The sequence below is a fragment of the Cebidichthys violaceus genome, unplaced genomic scaffold (genome assembly GCF_023349555.1).
Source record: "Cebidichthys violaceus isolate CVI_PGR_0920_01 unplaced genomic scaffold, fCebVio1.0.p SCAF_28, whole genome shotgun sequence".
NCBI classification, from domain to species: domain Eukaryota; kingdom Metazoa; phylum Chordata; class Actinopteri; order Perciformes; family Stichaeidae; genus Cebidichthys; species Cebidichthys violaceus.
In genome coordinates this window covers 1,409,514-1,427,080 of record NW_027176461.1, presented here as the reverse complement: position 1 = coordinate 1,427,080, position 17,567 = coordinate 1,409,514, and the positions used below count along the sequence as shown (strand labels likewise).

General features: G+C 37.9%; 3 protein-coding genes across 5 annotated transcripts; all 3 read right to left on the bottom strand.

Moving 5' to 3' along the window:
• Positions 1 to 20: 20 nt before the first annotated feature.
• LOC137880469 (proton-coupled zinc antiporter SLC30A2-like) lies at positions 21 to 5,428 on the bottom strand. 2 transcript variants are annotated; one of them, XM_068721853.1, is made up of 8 exons: positions 5,341 to 5,428; positions 5,023 to 5,231; positions 4,256 to 4,402; positions 3,391 to 3,544; positions 3,055 to 3,277; positions 2,161 to 2,266; positions 1,940 to 2,074; positions 21 to 605 (listed from the first exon to the last, which is right to left on the bottom strand). In XM_068721853.1, exons 1-8 carry the CDS (start codon positions 5,394 to 5,396, stop codon positions 511 to 513), a joined length of 1,125 nt encoding a protein of 374 aa, XP_068577954.1. In that variant the 5' UTR covers positions 5,397 to 5,428; the 3' UTR covers positions 21 to 510. The 2 variants fall into 2 exon arrangements, with proteins under 2 accessions (XP_068577954.1, XP_068577953.1); XM_068721852.1 differs by having other exon boundaries at positions 31 to 608.
• A 160-nt stretch (positions 5,429 to 5,588) lies between these two features.
• dnajc5gb (DnaJ (Hsp40) homolog, subfamily C, member 5 gamma b) lies at positions 5,589 to 11,848 on the bottom strand. Its single transcript, XM_068721861.1, has 6 exons — positions 11,684 to 11,848; positions 10,619 to 10,748; positions 10,076 to 10,289; positions 9,811 to 9,964; positions 8,763 to 8,831; positions 5,589 to 7,849 (listed from the first exon to the last, which is right to left on the bottom strand). Exons 2-6 carry the CDS (start codon positions 10,729 to 10,731, stop codon positions 7,797 to 7,799), a joined length of 603 nt encoding a protein of 200 aa, XP_068577962.1. The 5' UTR covers positions 10,732 to 10,748; positions 11,684 to 11,848; the 3' UTR covers positions 5,589 to 7,796.
• Positions 11,849 to 12,433: 585 nt separating this feature from the next.
• Positions 12,434 to 16,988, bottom strand: tp53i3 (tumor protein p53 inducible protein 3). Of its 2 annotated transcripts, none has more exons than XM_068721855.1 (7): positions 16,894 to 16,988; positions 15,297 to 15,371; positions 14,963 to 15,136; positions 14,588 to 14,855; positions 13,648 to 13,860; positions 13,114 to 13,310; positions 12,434 to 12,964 (listed from the first exon to the last, which is right to left on the bottom strand). In XM_068721855.1, exons 2-7 carry the CDS (start codon positions 15,348 to 15,350, stop codon positions 12,746 to 12,748), a joined length of 1,125 nt encoding a protein of 374 aa, XP_068577956.1. In that variant the 5' UTR covers positions 15,351 to 15,371; positions 16,894 to 16,988; the 3' UTR covers positions 12,434 to 12,745. The 2 variants fall into 2 exon arrangements, with proteins under 2 accessions (XP_068577956.1, XP_068577957.1); XM_068721856.1 differs by having other exon boundaries at positions 13,648 to 13,749.
• Between the last annotated feature and the right edge of the window lie 579 nt (positions 16,989 to 17,567).

The following is a 17,567-nucleotide window of genomic DNA, read 5'->3' as shown; positions in this document are numbered from 1 at the left end:
AAGAAATGAACAGCAAATGATTGACAGATTCTGAAATTATGTTTTTTTTATCAAAGGTGTAAGACATAAGCAACAATTAATGAACACAGAATATTATCAACCTGTTATACAAATACTGAATGTGTCTAGTCACATGGAAATTTAAACATTTTCTATTTGTTGCATTTATACAGGTGCAAAACATTAAAACCAATCACTCCACAGTAAGTTTGTAACAGTAATAGTCATAAATATATCGGGGAAGGATACTGTAGATACAAATGAAAACATTCAGCTACTTCATAAACATTTGTGTCAGTGTAATGACTGCAATAAGACAACTTATTTTTTTTTTTTTTAATCAAATGAATAAGCAAAACTCACAAGTTTTATCAAAGATTCACAGCTCTAAGATCTTGAATATATTCAGAAGTATAGCTGTGCACCTGGTAATTATCAGCCTTGTATTAAAAATTGTTGCAGAAATCGATGTAAATGTAAACCGTCATGATGCTGTCAGCAGTCTTCCTTTTAATGCTCCACTTGGATTGTTACACTGGAGAAGCCAAACTCAGAGCGCAGGAGCTTTGTCGCCTTCATGAGGACTATCTGTGCATCAGCGTCTTCTTCTGAGGACAAATACAGGACACTTTCTTTAAGTTCTTGTTTACAATCATCTTAAATATGAATTATTTTACATTGAACGCTTGACTCATAGTATACATTCAAGAAAAACATGGTTAGTATGCATTGACAATATGAAAAGCTACAGTAGTCACAAAAATGTCACAATAGTATGCTAGAAAGTATTTGTGTACAATGGCATTCTATAGTAAAGGATACAAATGCCTTAAAGTCATAGTAGCATGTCACAAATTTGTTTTTAAAAATGTCATAATAGTATGTCATCAAAAAGTAAAAAAGGAATTAAAAAGCTATAGGATAGTATGTCCCAAAAAAATTATAAAAGTCATAGGATAGTATTTAAATAAAAGTACAAAACAAAAAGTCACATTAATGTAAGCCCACTACATTAAAAGTGTAGTATGTCACAAAAAGTCATAGAAAAGAATATTGAAAAAAATCAGATTGAAGTATGTCGAAATTGTCATAGTATAGTATGTCAGAGTCAGAAAACAGTTCTTCAAAAAAAGTCATATAGTATGCCGAAAGTCATATTATAGATTGTCTTTTGTATGTGGAATAAAAATATCTTGAAAAGTTTGTGTAGTATGTCACAAAAAAGTCATTGTATAGTTTGTAAGTCATATTATAGTAAGCAGAAAGAAATCCATGAAGTCATCGTATAGTTTGTCACCAAAATATCACAGTATAATATTTCAAAACAATCATAAAAAATAGTATAGCGTGACAAAAAAAGTTATAAAAAAAAGTAAAAAGAAATCCTAAAAAGTCATAGTATATTATATTGAAAAAAGTCATAACAAATGCATAGTTTAGTATGTCAAAACATGTAATAGTAAAGTATATCAAATTAAGTCATAAAAAGTAAAAAATATCAGACTAAAGTATATATAAAAAAATCATAAAAAAGGTAATACTTTAGTAATCTTGGGAAAAAAAGCAAAAAGGTCATAATAAAGTATGTTGAAAAAAGACCAAAAATGTGAAATTTGTATGTAGTTTAAAAACTTTTTGCTGATTGTTTTTAAGTCTGTTATTTGTGTCTGTTATTGGAGATTTTATGTTGCCGTCAAAGACATGACTTCCTTTGAAAATAGATTTTTAATCTTAACCGGATGATCCTGGATAATTAAAGGTAAAAATAAAATAAAAATAAAAAAGTCTTGAATTAAGATATCAGATGTATTAAAGACTTCCCCCCCATTTCTTCCATGTATATATTAGCAGATAAATGTTGTGACAATAGTCTACAACAGGTATTAAACTTCAGGAGCATCTACTTCCGTCACCTACACTCAGACTCTATTGATTTTACCTGTGGCCATGTGGACAGAGAGTAAAGAGTGAGTCATGTTGAGGCTCCACATGTGCAGACTGTGAACCGACACGACTCCTCTCACAGACAGCAGCAGCTCTCTCACAGTGCTGAAGTTAACGTCCTGAGGAGCGCCTGCAGAAAACAAAGACGACACTGGTTCAAATAAAATGTAGTCGATGAAACGATAACGTCGCCACAGGCACAGAAGATGTGTTTACCCTCCATCAGGATTCTGAAAATCTCCTTTGTGACAGGAAGTGTTGTTCCAAGAACAAGAACCGAGAACAGGAACGTGCAAATCGGATCTGCTACTTTATATTGAGGCTGTGGGGAATACACAAATGTGATTAAAACAAATAATAAACTATATAATTGAGCTTGAATGTACAAACTGTCTTGTCTGGGCCTCCGAGTTGTCACTCATCTTGCACCCAGTTTCAGTAAATTAGAGGATATTGATACATTGTTCTTGCCAGTTTGTCTTCTTATAACGTACGTGTTTAAAGGATAATACTAGTGTTATTGGATATTTTTCTTCTTTTCAAGATATGTTATTAAAAAAACCCAAAGTGCCAATATGTTAGTCTATCTGCCAATACTGTACTCATGTTGTTCCTCACCTCAGTTACACTTACAAGCTTTTTTTGAGCTTTCAGCAGGATCTCATAGTGTCATCATCAGCGCTCAGAGTTCGCTCAGATCTCATGAAATAAAATTGACAGTACGTTTACGGAGATGTGATGTAACGATCCCACTCCACACACGACCACCTGTTATAACGTGACTGAAGTTCCCTAATTGATGACAACTTAGCACAAGACTGTGACATGTGGTTGAAAGCTCTGGAAAAGGCTAGTAAGTGGACCTTGAGTGAATCTTATGATTTTTCATCCATTTTGTCCAATACTTTGGTTCACGACCGAATGCCTGCTCGTCTAACGACATGCCCATCAACCTCAGTTGAATGTTCAATTAATGCTTATTGGCAAATGTTAGCATGCTGAACTAAGATGGTGAACGTGGTAAACATTATTAAACATATTAGCTTAGCATCACTATGTTAAACTTGTCATTGTGAGCATGTAAGCAGAGCGCTTTGGGCCGACGCTGACCCAGAAGTGGATGATGGTGGCAGCCAGCAGGACTCCGACACTTTGCACCAGATCTCCCACCACATGGATGAAGGCCGCCTTCACACTGGCGTTGCCGTGGCCGTGATGGTGGCCGTGATGGTGGCCGCTCCCCCTACGCCGTTTGTGCGTCTGCAGCCGGCTGGCGGGAAGCGCGTGACTGTGGCCGTGTGAGGCTCCAGACTGATGGAGGATCAGGACCATCCTAAATAAAACAAAGTCAGAACTATTTGTTAAGGAGACGCGTCTGATCACTGCTGACCAAATGGTGGTGGATGACATGATGGAATGACATGACGGTGAGCTCCTCATACTCACAGGACGTTGACCCCCACAGCGCAACCTGAAGTTATGAGCATGATCTGACTGTCGATGTCGTAGTCTCCGTCAGAGACCCTCTGAATGGCCGATATGACCAGCACCACTGTTACAGCCCAGATAGACATCACTGACAGCAGCATGCCCAGAATCTCTATTAAACACAAAATAATGACACAGAAAATGTGTAAATGATATCATACATTACATATCATACATTATACACCGATAAACATGGTACAATTCTCTAAAAGTAGACGTTGCAGTCATTCAAAGAAAACCAGGGCAAAATAATCACATATAAATACATACATATATTCATAATAAGTGTAAACAATTTAACAACTCAAACACTATAAATATATGTTTTAGTAAGTAGTTTATAACATGGCAGACAGTAAAAAACATTAATATCAAACTGAAGGAGAGTATAAAAATATACAGTACTTGAGGATAGATTAAAAAGACACCAACAATTAAGTTATTAGTATTTTTAATTGTTCATTAATCTATATATTTACTGTAAAAAAAATAATCTCAGCCCTGAGGTTTAAATGCTGTTTCAATTCCTTCTCCACACCCCTGCTGGGGATATAGTGACTACTATATGTTTTTGTGCCTTAAAATATAAATATGCTGTATCTAAAAATACTTGAATAAGGTTATAAAATACCCTGTAACTGTAGAGTGTAAACTCCCAGAAACAAATTCAGTCGACATGATGTCAGTTTCTCTACAATTTGATATATATACGAATATAAGATTCACATCGATCTAAGAAAGAAAGCAGCTCAGGGAAGTCACCAAAATGTCAAAAACTATTCCTTTAAACGAATGATTCCAACAAAGTGGGTTTGGATCTCACCTGCTCGATGCCATCCAAAGGTCATGGTGTGTGTTTGAGGCCTGGATGAGATCCACAGAGAGAAGATGCTGATCACGATGCTGCCAAAGTCAGTCAGAAGATGTGCTGCATCCGTCATGATGGCCAGACTGTGAGCAGCGTATCCACCTGCAGGAGACGGAGATACGCGTATGTGAGTGTGTGTGAGAGTGTGAGTGAACTGAGGAGTGTGTACCAGGTTAGAAAACCCTAAGATACATTTTAGGGTGTATATAAACGTGTTCTTTTTCTTTTGTATATTTTTGATGAGCTTGTATGATTAACTGTAGGTCTCTATTGTACTGAGGTGTGAGAAGTTCCCTTGTGTTGCCACAGACTCCCTGGTCTTCCTTCCCAGATTTGATGATATTTCCCATTACTCATATAAAATGATCTGGAACAGATCTTCAATAAGCCGATATTGGCTGATTTAGTAAGCCTTTATATGTTGTACCTGGTCATATTTATACAATTTTCTCCATCTATAGAAGTGATCGCATCTTTTAAGTTATGAAATCTTTATATGCAAAGTCACAATAAAACCATACCTCTCAGATAATAGTAAAAAGTTCAACACCAAATGTTGAAGTGCAGATGTATAAAGTAGCAGTAAACTATTTCTCAAGTAAAGTAAAAGTATCTCAAAATTTGCAATTTAAGTGAATGACAAACTAAAGTGTAATATTCATATCTGACACATTTGTGGCAGATTAAAATCAGATATGACAATGATTTTTTCTTCATCTTACCGACCACCTCTCCGGTCATGAAGACGAGGCTGACAGCGCAGGCCACGTAAAGCTTCCTTCTGGCCAAACGTCTCTCGTCCCTCTCAGCCGCCGACATGGAGCCCGCCTCCTGGCAGAGCCGGTCGGGCTGCCACAGGCCGTCCACGCTGGAGGCGTCTTCACTAGACTTTGATGCAGAGTCTGAATATTTGTCCTCTGGAGAGCTCGCCCTGAGAGAAGACAGAACTGTATAAAACATACACTTATAATAGATTTAAGAGATTAATTAAATTAAATCTGACGTTGAGCTTATATGAGAATGTAAAAAAAATAGCATACAATCTAAGAGGCTCCAGATGAGTCTCAATCAGAGGTTTCTCTGTTGATAACTCCATATCCTCAGGTGACTAGACTTCAGGGACTCCCTTTTACTTTAACTGATATTAAAGTGAAGCTGGACAACTCGCCAGCTGCTGTAACACGCGTTATCTCTCAGAGGTGGAGCACAACAGGAGCCAATGGCAGGTGACTGAGCTCAGAGGTGCTGGTCACTAACGGCAAAATGTTCAAATTACGAGACAACTGTATGACACTTCCAGTATCACCAAAGTTTATTTGATCAGACAGACATTACTTTTACAGAAACAAATATTTTGAAAACATGGAAAAGTTGAAAGATTGGAAAAATACCTGGGAATGTTGAGATGATAAAACTAAATATATGATTTATCTTTTTTTAAAGTTTGATCAAAATAATTCAAACCTGAAGAAAAAAAAATAACTCATACTAAAATATATTCTGGCACTTTTGTGAAGTTTTCTCAAGTATACAAAACTGACTTTACATACATTTCTGGGTTTGCTTAAAATGTATATAAACACAGTCTAGTCAGACTGTCTGTAAAAGTCACCTGAGAAAAACAATTCTAAAAATAATGCACATATACAATTTAGGTTTGTAATAAATGTACAAACCGTACATCCCTACACCGAGCAGAAATACAAAATATAATACAAACATGACAAAAGACAATTTAAGGCGTTCTCTTAATATACACTCAATTAGTCATAAAACCTAGACTGAGTATATCAAAAATACACCTCTGAATTTACACAAAAACATGACTCCTGCATTGAGCATCATTTCACGGCACATACGGGCAATAAATCATCTCATGCACCACAGAGAGATCATCGTCATTAAAAGTAGGCCTCGACTCGTCTGAAAACATTCATCAACATGTAATATTTGGCAGTGAATCAAATCAGTAAGTGGTTGGTTCTAGATTCAAGTGCGGGAAAGTGTTTTTCAGAAAAGTTTTATAAGAGCTTTCTCAGTACCTCAATAAGAATTCATTCCGTGCGTTTGTTTCTTTGTACAGTGAACTAACCAACAGTACTACTATTATATCTAAGATTTAGTTCAATATTTTGGGAGATACGCTTATTTGTTTCCTTTACGACCATTAGACGAGAAGATCGATACCACTCTCGTGTCTGTGCGTTGCGTTGCGTTAGTGTGGAGCTGGAGCCAGGAGGCGATTAGCTTAGCTTAGCATAAAGACTGGAAACAGGAAGGAACAGCTAGCCTGACTGTGTAAAGGTAACAAAGTCTGCCTATGAAAACCTCTGAACAAACAACACACAACGTGTTCATAAGTGAAACTCAATCCATCTGTGGTTTTGTGGAACTAATTATTAACAATAACGTATCCCTCCGCCCAGGACTTCTTTGTCGGGCGTGTCAAACTAACGCAGGTTTGAAACCTTATAGTGACGAAACAAAGTTTGCATTAGAGGTAGATTTTCGAACCAGGCTAGCTTTCTCCCCTGCTTCCAGCTTTTATGCTAAGCTAGGCTAATTACCGCCCATTTCCAGCTTCTCACCTACTGTCACATTCATGTCATATCTGGCTTATTCTGACTTGTCAATGCTGCTCAAGTCAAACAAAGTCATAATTACAAAACAAAACCTCCAATTAGTGCTTAACATGAAAGTGCCTGAAAAAATCAAACAGATATGGACACTTACATTAAGTCTTTTGTTTAAACCCAACTTTAGGAATATGGTGCTTTATTGTCAATTCATAGATATTTGAAGGACTCACACAGGGAGCTCTGCAATCACACAACCGCCTTGAGTCCAATGATGTAAAGAGTCACGAGCCGAAATCTAACTTTCACAAAGAAAGTGAATGAGCGTTTCTCCCAAAATGTTGAATCGTTCCTGTAAAGCCTGTCATGGAGCTATTTACAGGCTGCCACGCAAATGCACAACAGTGAACACAAGTTGAAGTCCAATATACTGTACATCATTTCAATAAGCCCTTTGCTTCTACAATATGCATCTATGTACAGTGTGACTGAACACCGCGTAAGTCTCCGAGTGGTTGGCCTCTTAAAAACTGGGAACCAGCATTTTATGTTGCTTTAAAAAAAAAAATGATTAAAACCTTTCTGACCCAAGAGCCACCTTCAGCCAAAAATATTCTCAGACCGTCATGGCAGCTTTAGGATTTTAAACACGAACTTAAGATATTAAAGTGCACATTAAAAAAACTAATTATTCCAGAGCTTTGATCTGCATGGCTTTGTCACTGCAGTCCACGTACAACCCACTATTTAAAAAGTAAAAATAAATATGAGATTGGATCAAAGACAATTGGCACATATACAAATAAAATGGCACAATCAAATCGCTTTTTTCTGCATGTCTGCCACATTCAAAGCCATAATTATCCTCCTCATCTTTCGCTGATGATGATGTGGTTTCATCAGGACTCCACTCACTTAGTTCACGAGGCGTCGTTGGTCGCATGAGGCTGAATCACGATCGGTGCATTCTCCCCTGGAGGTGTGAAGAAAAAGGGGAATTTTTTAAGTGTCTATACTTTCATTCATTTCCCAGAGAAAACCCCAGCAAAACAGAGCAAAGCTTATTACAGGTATATATTGTTCATTTTCTACTTTCACTTAAGTAAAGGATTTCAATACGTCTTCCAGCAACGACATCGGGTGAAAGATTAACAATAAAACAAACCCTTTCTGAAAAATAGCATAGTGGTGAAAAGAAGCATGTCAAACTAGGACAAGTTCATGAAAATATTCTCAAATACCGGACATTAGTTTACATATTGTACAGCATAGAGGAGAAGGAGAGTGAAGCAAATATTAAAACAAAAATAAGCAGCAGAATTGTTTTTCGGAGCTTCCATAAAGTGCAGTCACTCAAGATCAGTGGTTCTCAACCTTTGAACAGTTCAAAGGAAAGACTGTTTGATTAGTTTATTGCTTGAATATTTATATAACTGCCAAAATAGGGATGATAATAGAATTATGCATTTCCCTTATCAGATTAATAATTGTGTGGCTACTCTGAAATGATCTTAACTCTCAGATTGAGAACCACTGCTCTTGATATTTAGCAATAGCATTTTAACCCACCATTTTCCTCCACTGCGCTCAACATCGATAACATTATCAACAGTGATAAGTGTAAGCAAGCAAAGATATTAATAAGCAAGCAAAAATATTATTAAGCAACCAAAGATATTAATAAGCAACAAGGGAAAGAAGAATAACAGCATCCTGCAGCACTTGTAGAGAGAAATGTTAGTGCGTTATGCGAAACACACAGTCCACGCCCGGGACAGAGCCGTTAGAAGCTGCCGAAACTCCTCTGAGAGGAAACAGAAACGCCGACTCATGTTCTGCCAGATTGGTGAAGCGGCACGGAGCAGCTGAGGACAGGTGAACTTTACCTGAAGAAGAGGTGCCAGCGCTATCTGAAGGCTCAGAGCTCGGCTGAATAACTATTACATGGTCTCCTGCTGTGAAACAAAATGTGACACTTGAGCAAACCCACAAACAGGAAGACGCAGGTTCTCTCTTATATTCAGTTCAAAAAAAGATCGTCATTGTTCTCTGTGAAGTTTGCCGTCAGTAAATATTTGGTGGGGTGCTAGTTGGTAGAATCAGCGTACAATTGGGTCATTTTCTTTTGATGGTGCCAACATGTGGGTTTTGCAGTGAACTAATACCTCTTGTCATTCACAATGACAGTCTGTTTACATAAGCAACTGTTATTTTAAGACTGCTAATCTCCATTAGGCATGAATGTTCACTATAAGGCTCACGGAGCAAACAACAACACTGAGAAATCAGAAAATAAGTTGCTGATCAAAGATCTAGCAACTTTAATTTGTCACCAGATCCGTCCATCACTATTCACTTTCCAGCAAAGAATTGTTTCCATCAGTAATCTTACGATTTAAAACACTTTCTGCAACTGACGACTCATGCATCTCCAAGTCTGTGCGAGAAAATAATACGACTTTGGAGGACATGCATGTGTTTGGGAAGTAGTGACTTGGATTATACTGCACAGGTTGTGTGACAGTTTGTAAAGAGTCATATAGTTTTGAGCTTTTTAAACCTGGCCTCCATTTATTTAATCGTAGATCTACTCCGTTTTCAGATTCTCCATTCATCGCGGAGTCTTGCGAGAAAAACAACGTGATTGACAAATTAACAAAAAAGTATTCCTTTAAAGGATTTTTAAAGTCAGTTTGCTGGTATTCACAGTAAACACTATACATGGAATATTTATAATGCATGATCAGGTCACTGTGACGCGTTAGTCTTGTTTCAGATTATTACTGTATCATGTATTATTACATTTTCATATTGACAATCTTTAATTTCTCCAGGAAATATTTTAAAATACTAAGTTAAACACTTGTGATTTCCCACTGATTTAGCTTCTTATGTAAGCCGGAAGATATCCATCAGAAGAGCAAAGTTCCTCACCTGCATCCTGTTCTCTGATCTCTGCCTCCAGGTCCTCGGGGTCCATGTAGGCAAAGTTGTCCTCTTCTTCTGAGGATTTGCACTTCCCACAGCAGAAACAGCAGCAGCACAAACAGCAGCAGCAGGTGAAAATACTGCAGCACACCACGAGGGTCTGAACACCAAAGAAAAGGGAATGAATACTAAACACACAATTACAAAAAGGAAAAAATGTTCATTCAGACAGTCGCTCAATTTTCACTTTTAAAACCACGTCGCCTCTCACCTTGAACCAGCACTTGGACATGAGGAAGTAGTATTTGACACTGTCGTCCCCAAACTGCTCGGCCACGTAGAGTCCCATGGATCCATACTCGTCGTAGATCTTCCGTTTGTTCTCGTCACTGAGGATGGAGTTGGCGTTGTTGATGTCCTTGAATTTGTCAGCAGCTTCCGGGTTGTCTGGGTTCTTATCGGGGTGATGCCTCAACGCCAGTTTCCTGGAAACAAGTGAGTGAGGGTCAGAATAATATGCAGCCGCCTTAGAAGCTACTCCACAACTCAAGACATTATGAATCAATCTAAACCACATGAGTTGTACATCAGGACCTCAGATCCCTTTTTCAACAACTAACAATGGCTGCCTATGGTTACAATCAGGAAACATGCACTAATATCTTATCGTAATATACGTCATTGGTAGAAGAAACTGTAATTTTATAAATAAATATATATTCAATTAATGAAAAAAAAATACTTATGACTTAATATAGTCCTGGATACCAAGCGTCAGCTAAATAGATAGATTCATTTATCTTTATGAACACACCTGTATGCCTTCTTTATGTCTTCCGGAGTTGCTCCTTTCTCCAGTCCCAGGATTTTGTACAGGCTGTCTCCTGCTGTTGACATTTTACGCTGAAGTCTGTTTGGGTCCTCCATGTTTCAGGATTTGGAAGCTGAGAAAAATAAACACAAATACAATATAAAGAGTTTCAATACAGTATCATACATACTATTAATACATAGTAAGTATAAAACAGGTATTTCACCAAATTGTCCCAAATGTAAAACTCATACAGGTACTAAACGGCATTGCTTACGGGAATGCAACAAAATACTGTTAATCTGGGGAGCATAATGCAGAAATTGTAGTCAGGTGTCAGCAAATCTACTTTTATATCTGCTCGTAAAGTCTTTAACAATACAAGGAAGTGGTTCAATCGCTTATAATGCTGGTGAGGAAACTAGGCCACCATGGTTATGTGGGTCGGGGTTGACCTTCCTTCTACTTCCATGTAGAGATCTCTGATCTCTGGAAGTAAAGCACACTGTACCGATGCAAAGACTCTTCTTCTGCAGAAATGGAAGAAATTGTTCTACTTGAGTGGATAATAACTGTGGGGAAATGGCTGAATTAGGGACACTGGGCATGGATCAGATCCATGTATACAACAACTATCACATCATAATTTCATTTCAGCATAGTGTGTCTCTTCATGTGAAAGCTGTGCCTCATTTCTTCATTTTGTATCTGTTATGTGCCAGTCCTGTAACATTATGGTATGAATGCTTCTTAATTAAAAAAAAATTTAAAAAATGGTAAAAGTAAAATAAATAAATGAAAGCCTGCAATTCACTGTACTCACAGGTGGAAAGAAAACACAAATACATCCATAGTAAGAACACACAACTACAGTACTTTTTAATGGCGTGAAGTAAAGCAATTACGCTGGGAGACATTGTTGATTATATAATTATAGTTAACGTTAGTTACGTAAGGACTTAGTTACAGGACTTTACTTGTTAAACACTGCGGGGTAAAGTCACCACAAACTGCTAACTGACTTAGCTAACTTTAGCATGAGGAGGAAGTTAGGTGTTTAAATCTCACCTCCAGGACGAATGAATATCGTTGTTTTTGGTCGAATCATAGAGTCCGAAGTGTGTCCGTGTATTGTCTTGAAGTTTGATCCATGAAGTGAAAGCTGGTACTCAGTCTCCTCTCTTAATGACCCGCAGCAAATCCCATTAGGAGAACTTTAGCAGCGAAGCAGGAAGCTCGAGACAGGAAGAAGTCTTATTGGTGCTATGACGTCAGTTTGATGCGCGCGGTGCTGCGTTCCAAATACGCAGGATGTAAATGTATTAATACATAATGTGTAAAAGGTGGTAGATCTATGATTACAATATATAATTATATGATATCATTAACTGTCTTTTTTGTGTGCGCTACTGAATGTATTACATAGGTGTAATTACTTTAATACCAATGTTTACTCAAGTACTGTACTTTCAATTTTATGCTACTTTATTCTTCTACTCTATGCATCTACTACTGCTACATTTTGGAAACCATTATTTTACTTTTCACTACACTACATTAATTTGACAACATTAGTTAAAATGCAAAGATTCAAAGCTCAAATTGTAAAAGGTTCCTCTACTGGGGATTATTAAAGTAGTTTATAAAGATGGGAAATTATGATTTATGGGATATTTGGAAGTGTTAAAATCTGTATGGAATTTAAATCTGTATAGAATTTGTAAATTGTACGCATTCATTTTTATGTTTGTTGACATAATACAACTGCAAATGCTTCAGCGTGCCTTCATTAAATAATTTTAATATATTTGACAGGAGAACAACTCTGCTTTTACCACAGGTGTCTTTTAATGGTTTTCTGTAATATTTAGTAAAATATGTTATAGCATTATTTTGTATAATATATGTGAAGAGGAGAGTCAGTGTCGGTCTCCAGTATGAACACAATACTAATAAACATTTAGCAGTGGTTAGTCGTGACACTACAGAAGAACTATTTTTGACTATAAGGCATATTTAAAATCATGATCAACATTTGTGTTAGACAAATTGTTTGCAACTAACACTGTGCTGTGCTGTAAGATTCATTGACATAAATCAAATGTATTTCAGAGCATGTTACATTTCTGTTCAAATTACTGCAGCTGTTAATCGCTGAGTTTCCTGATTCGGTGGAATCACATTGATGACAATCTTCCCCGTGTTCTTGTTGGCCTCCATGTGCCTGTGAGCTTCTGCGATGTCCTCCAGGTTGAATGTGCTGTCAATCACCGGCCTCAGGGAGACGGGCTGGTCTGAGAAACACGGTAACACTCTGTGTGAGAAAGCCTTCACCAGGTCTGCTTTGTACTGTGAATGGAAAATACAAAGCAGGAATCAGACTCAGATACACAAATGCAAATACAGGAGGTGTGTCAGCACTTTTGACATGAGTCAGCATGTTCACAAGCAGAGACGAAGAAGCACAGCTGGTGTGTTGTTTCTGCTTGAATTCTCACCTGAAGGCTGCGAGAGCGCAGGAGGCTGCAGAGCAAGTGGCCTCGTTTGGAGAGCAGTCTTCCCTGCAGATCTCCCTCGACTGCCCGGCCTCCCATGGTGCCGTACAGCACCCACCGGCCATCGGTGGCTAAAGAGCTCACATTTTGCTCCCAGTTACAGCCGCCAATGCAGTCCAGGATGACGTTTGCTCCCTTGCCTGTGAAATTATAGTAATTAGTGAACTGAATTGTGCAGGATTCAGATATTTAATCTGCAGTTCTGGCTTTGACTTTAACCTCTGACCCACTTTTTGGTCTTCTTTATTCTAATATTCTAATCAGTATGATGAACTCTGGCACTGTAGCACTGCACCAAATATGTATTCATTCATAGTCCCCAACAAATCCATGATTTCCTCCTGTTTGAGTAATGTTTATTTGTAACTTTTCTTAAAAAAAGATTTTCAGTCCCCAGAGAGTAGGGAAGTCAGAAAGAGATTAACTAACACCTTGTTCTTAATTGGATTGAACCATCTATACAGTGACACAATTCACCTCCTGTAAAGTCATGGACTCCCTGCGCGAAGCTCTCCTCTTTGTAGTTGAACCCCACTGCAGCTCCCAGGCTCTCAGCCATCTTCAGTTTTTCGGGGCTTCCTGCAGTAACGACGGGCACGGCACCAAACAGACGGATCAGTTGAACAGCAGCTGTTCCCACTCCGCTGGCTCCAGCGTGAGCCAGAACTACTTCACCCTCCTTCACCTGAGCTGTGGCAGTGAAGACAGACGGCAACAACACACAAGAACAGAATTTATTATTTACCTCCTTGTTAGTTATAGAGAGAGGGAACAGGTATGGTAACTAACAGAAAATAATACTTCACCATCTTCACATTTATTTGTTTGGATAAACATGTAATTGCAGGTATTTTTTGTATTAGTTTTAACTTGCTGAGAGCAGCACATGATGAGTCTTGTTTCTTTCAGGAATGTCAATTTACAACTTAAATTATTTTAATTATTATGATGCAGTTTTAAACCCCATACATTTATGTAAGGGGATTTAATAAGAATATATACTCAATAGATTAAATAATTAAAAAGAAACACAAACAGACATTTAGACTAAAAATAATACAAAAACTGAGATGGCATAATTCCACTCTACTGTAAAGTATAAAAACTATTATCCTCAGGAATCTCTCATGTACGCTGTGGTGTTGGAAGAACTGGTTTCAGGTACTATGCAACTTGGAATGCTGCAGAGCTTGCATTTTAAAGAGATTTTAAAGCTTTATTAGCTGGTGTTCTTTTATGATTCTTGTAACAGTTTATTCCTGTTTATTGTTGTGTTGTTTCTGTTTTGATGATTGTGTTCTTGTGAATGTTTCTTGTTCTCAGGTGTCTCTTGGAAAAGAGATCGTAATCTTAACGAGACAGTCTGATAAAATAAAAAAACTAAATAGCAAACATGGTTGTGTGTACGTGTATGTACCTATGAAAACCAGCAGCTGGAAAGCAGTGAGCCAGGCCTCCGGGATCGCAGCAGCCTGGCAGAGAGTGAGATTAGGGGGGATGGGCATTAGAAGCTCCTCAGGCACAGAAACATATTCTGCATATCCTCCTCCAGAGAGCAGGGCCATGACCCGGTCAGCTGGCCTCCAGCCTCCTTTCACCCCCGGACCCAGAGTATCCACAGTACCAGCTACCTCCAGGCCTATGATGTCACTCTCACCCGGGGGAGGCGGGTACAATCCTCGCCTCTGTGGAAAACAAAAACATTATTGCACTATGTCAGGTGATTGTGACAGCTGGAAAATAGATATGTTTAGGAAGGAGATTGTGCTGCGCTTGTACATTTGTATTGTACCTGCAGTAAGTCCGCCCTGTTGAGGGCAGTTGCATGAACTTTAATTAGGACTTCTCCACCTTTAGGCTGAGGTCTAGAGACAGTTCGCAGCAGCAAATTCTCTGGTCCTCCCGGTACGTCAACACACACTGCACGCATCATCTTGGCAAAGCTAGAGCAACACTTGTGCCGGGCCCGTAAAAGGAAAACAGAAAATATATAGAAAATGTTTAAATGCTACAATGTAGTGATGAAACAAATGCTTGCTTTGCTTGCGTAATGCTGGCTGCCAAATGAAGGTAACCTATATCCACTTTATACAAGCTACTTTATTTCTGCTGTTTCGAACACTCACTGTCTGGTAGCTGTTTCCTCGTAAAAATCTTCCAGTGTGCAGGATGTGATGCATTTATGGTCCAAGCAGTGGCAACTGTGATTTAATTGAAGAAAAAAAAATACATACATCAGCATCAGCAACCACATTTGAACAGACCGAGAGCACCAGTTCTTACAGAAATTACAGCCTATCTTCATTTATAATGGCCCATAATGCATCAGTGTTTATGTGCTATTTTGATATCCCATGTCATGACTAATATAATGTTTATTCTGTAAATGCATTTCTGTTTATAGACCACATCATTTTGAAAATGCAAAAATGCTTTAGTGCCGTTTTCTTTTGTCTTCACAACAAAAACAAGAACACACAAAAAAAAAAAATCACAGATAAACTGTCAAACTAAATGAACTAATCAAACTAATCTATTCATGTCTAGACTGCAAAGTATTGTCAGTGGACCACCAACACAATCCTGCTAATTTGTGCATAATGTGCTAAGTAAAACAATGGGGGGAAAACACTTGCATATAGGGTTGTCTACACATGCAGATAGTTCTGATCTTATTTGAACGTATTTCATAATATCCATCTCTAGCACTTACAGAGCAACCCCAGTACTAAAGAGGTGCATGCAATTTTAGTGAAACAACTTCTTCCCAAAGGAATGTATTGTCACTGCATGCAAACAGAGAAACAGGGACAAAGGATTTGTAAGCAGCTGTTGTTAAATGCTGTTACACGTTTCAAGAGACACTTAATATATCTGTGGGCACCAGTATCTTGGTAATATCATCAAGGTGATCGAGGGCCCAAAGAACCATTGCTAATGCCCATTCCGATCTGCTAGACGTTGCGGTGTCCAGGATCAGTTGAACCGATATGCTATGTGGACAATTGCTAAAAATGCAACTGATCTCGTTAATAAAAAAAATCCCAAGAAGACTTTTTTCTGAATTCTGAGATAATAATCTCAATAACAAAAAAAAAGGCAAATATTTTTTGTTCTCTAAGTGAATGCATTATGCTTCCATTCAAAGCTGCATGGCCACATATCTGCATATAGCTAATACGGTCATAATACATATTATAACGGCTGTTATTAACATGATGTCATAACATTTAAAGCATGATTATATATTAAGAAAACATGCAGATGAATTATGGGCCATTTTGCTTTCCATATAGATGCAGAGCACAAACATGTAAACTAACCCAGGAAGCATAACTGTGCGTGTAGGGAACATGGGAGAGAATAAGAACAAAACTATTTAGGAGAAGCTGGAAAACGGAAGAAGAGGGAAGAGGAAGCAGTTTCAAAAGTACTGGAGTTCAGTAGTGATTTGACGGAGGGTCAGTGAACAATTCCACGATTACGTCATACAGTCATGACCCGTTACGCAAAGCGCCTGCACTTTAAAGTCAAAACTCTCAGCTGTCTTCTTCTTAATCTTAGATTAACGCGTCTACAGGTATACAACAGTATGATTGGGTTGTATTACAGGTACGATAACAAGCATATGCAGTAGTTTGTAGTTTAGGATAGTTGCCAATTTGACATGAAACCGATCTGCTGCCTTTGAATTATGTTAAAGCATCAAAAACAGCAATTTACCTGACAACGATGTCAACAGTCCATCAACTTTGAGATGACTGGGTGAGTTTTGGGGAAGTTTAGTTGAGCCATCATCCAGACTGGGCTTCAGTTTGGCGCGGGAGGGATCAAACCAGCAGAGGGGCAGGCTGTTCTGTCATATGACAGCATATTAAAGGGACACTGCACTAGGAAAGCGGGATTTTATATTGCTTGGTGCCACTAATATCCTTAAATGTGAGTGTTATTAAATACAAGTAAAATGAAGGGATTCATCCTCCATAAGAATAGGGCTGCAAGAAGCAATAATTAACATTTCAGATTGCCAGTTATTTTCTCCTTTGGTTCTAGTCAATGGCAGCAAATAGAACAACAAATATTATCATTAATAATAATAATAATAATAATAAATTCTATTTATATTTCACTTTTCAAAACAAATGTTTCATGCATCACAAGACAAATTAAAGCTATAAACAGACAACTATTAAAGCAGAGCAGCGTATAAAAAGATCCACAACAAATAGTGACATAAAGTGATAAAAACAAAATATGTCCAAACATAAATGTATGCAAACACAAAAACAAAAATGCATACACAGACACGCGCAAATAAACATGTGTGCACATACAGACACTGTATATAGCATCCTAAAAATGAATGTTTTTTAAAAAAGTGGATACAGGTGTTGATG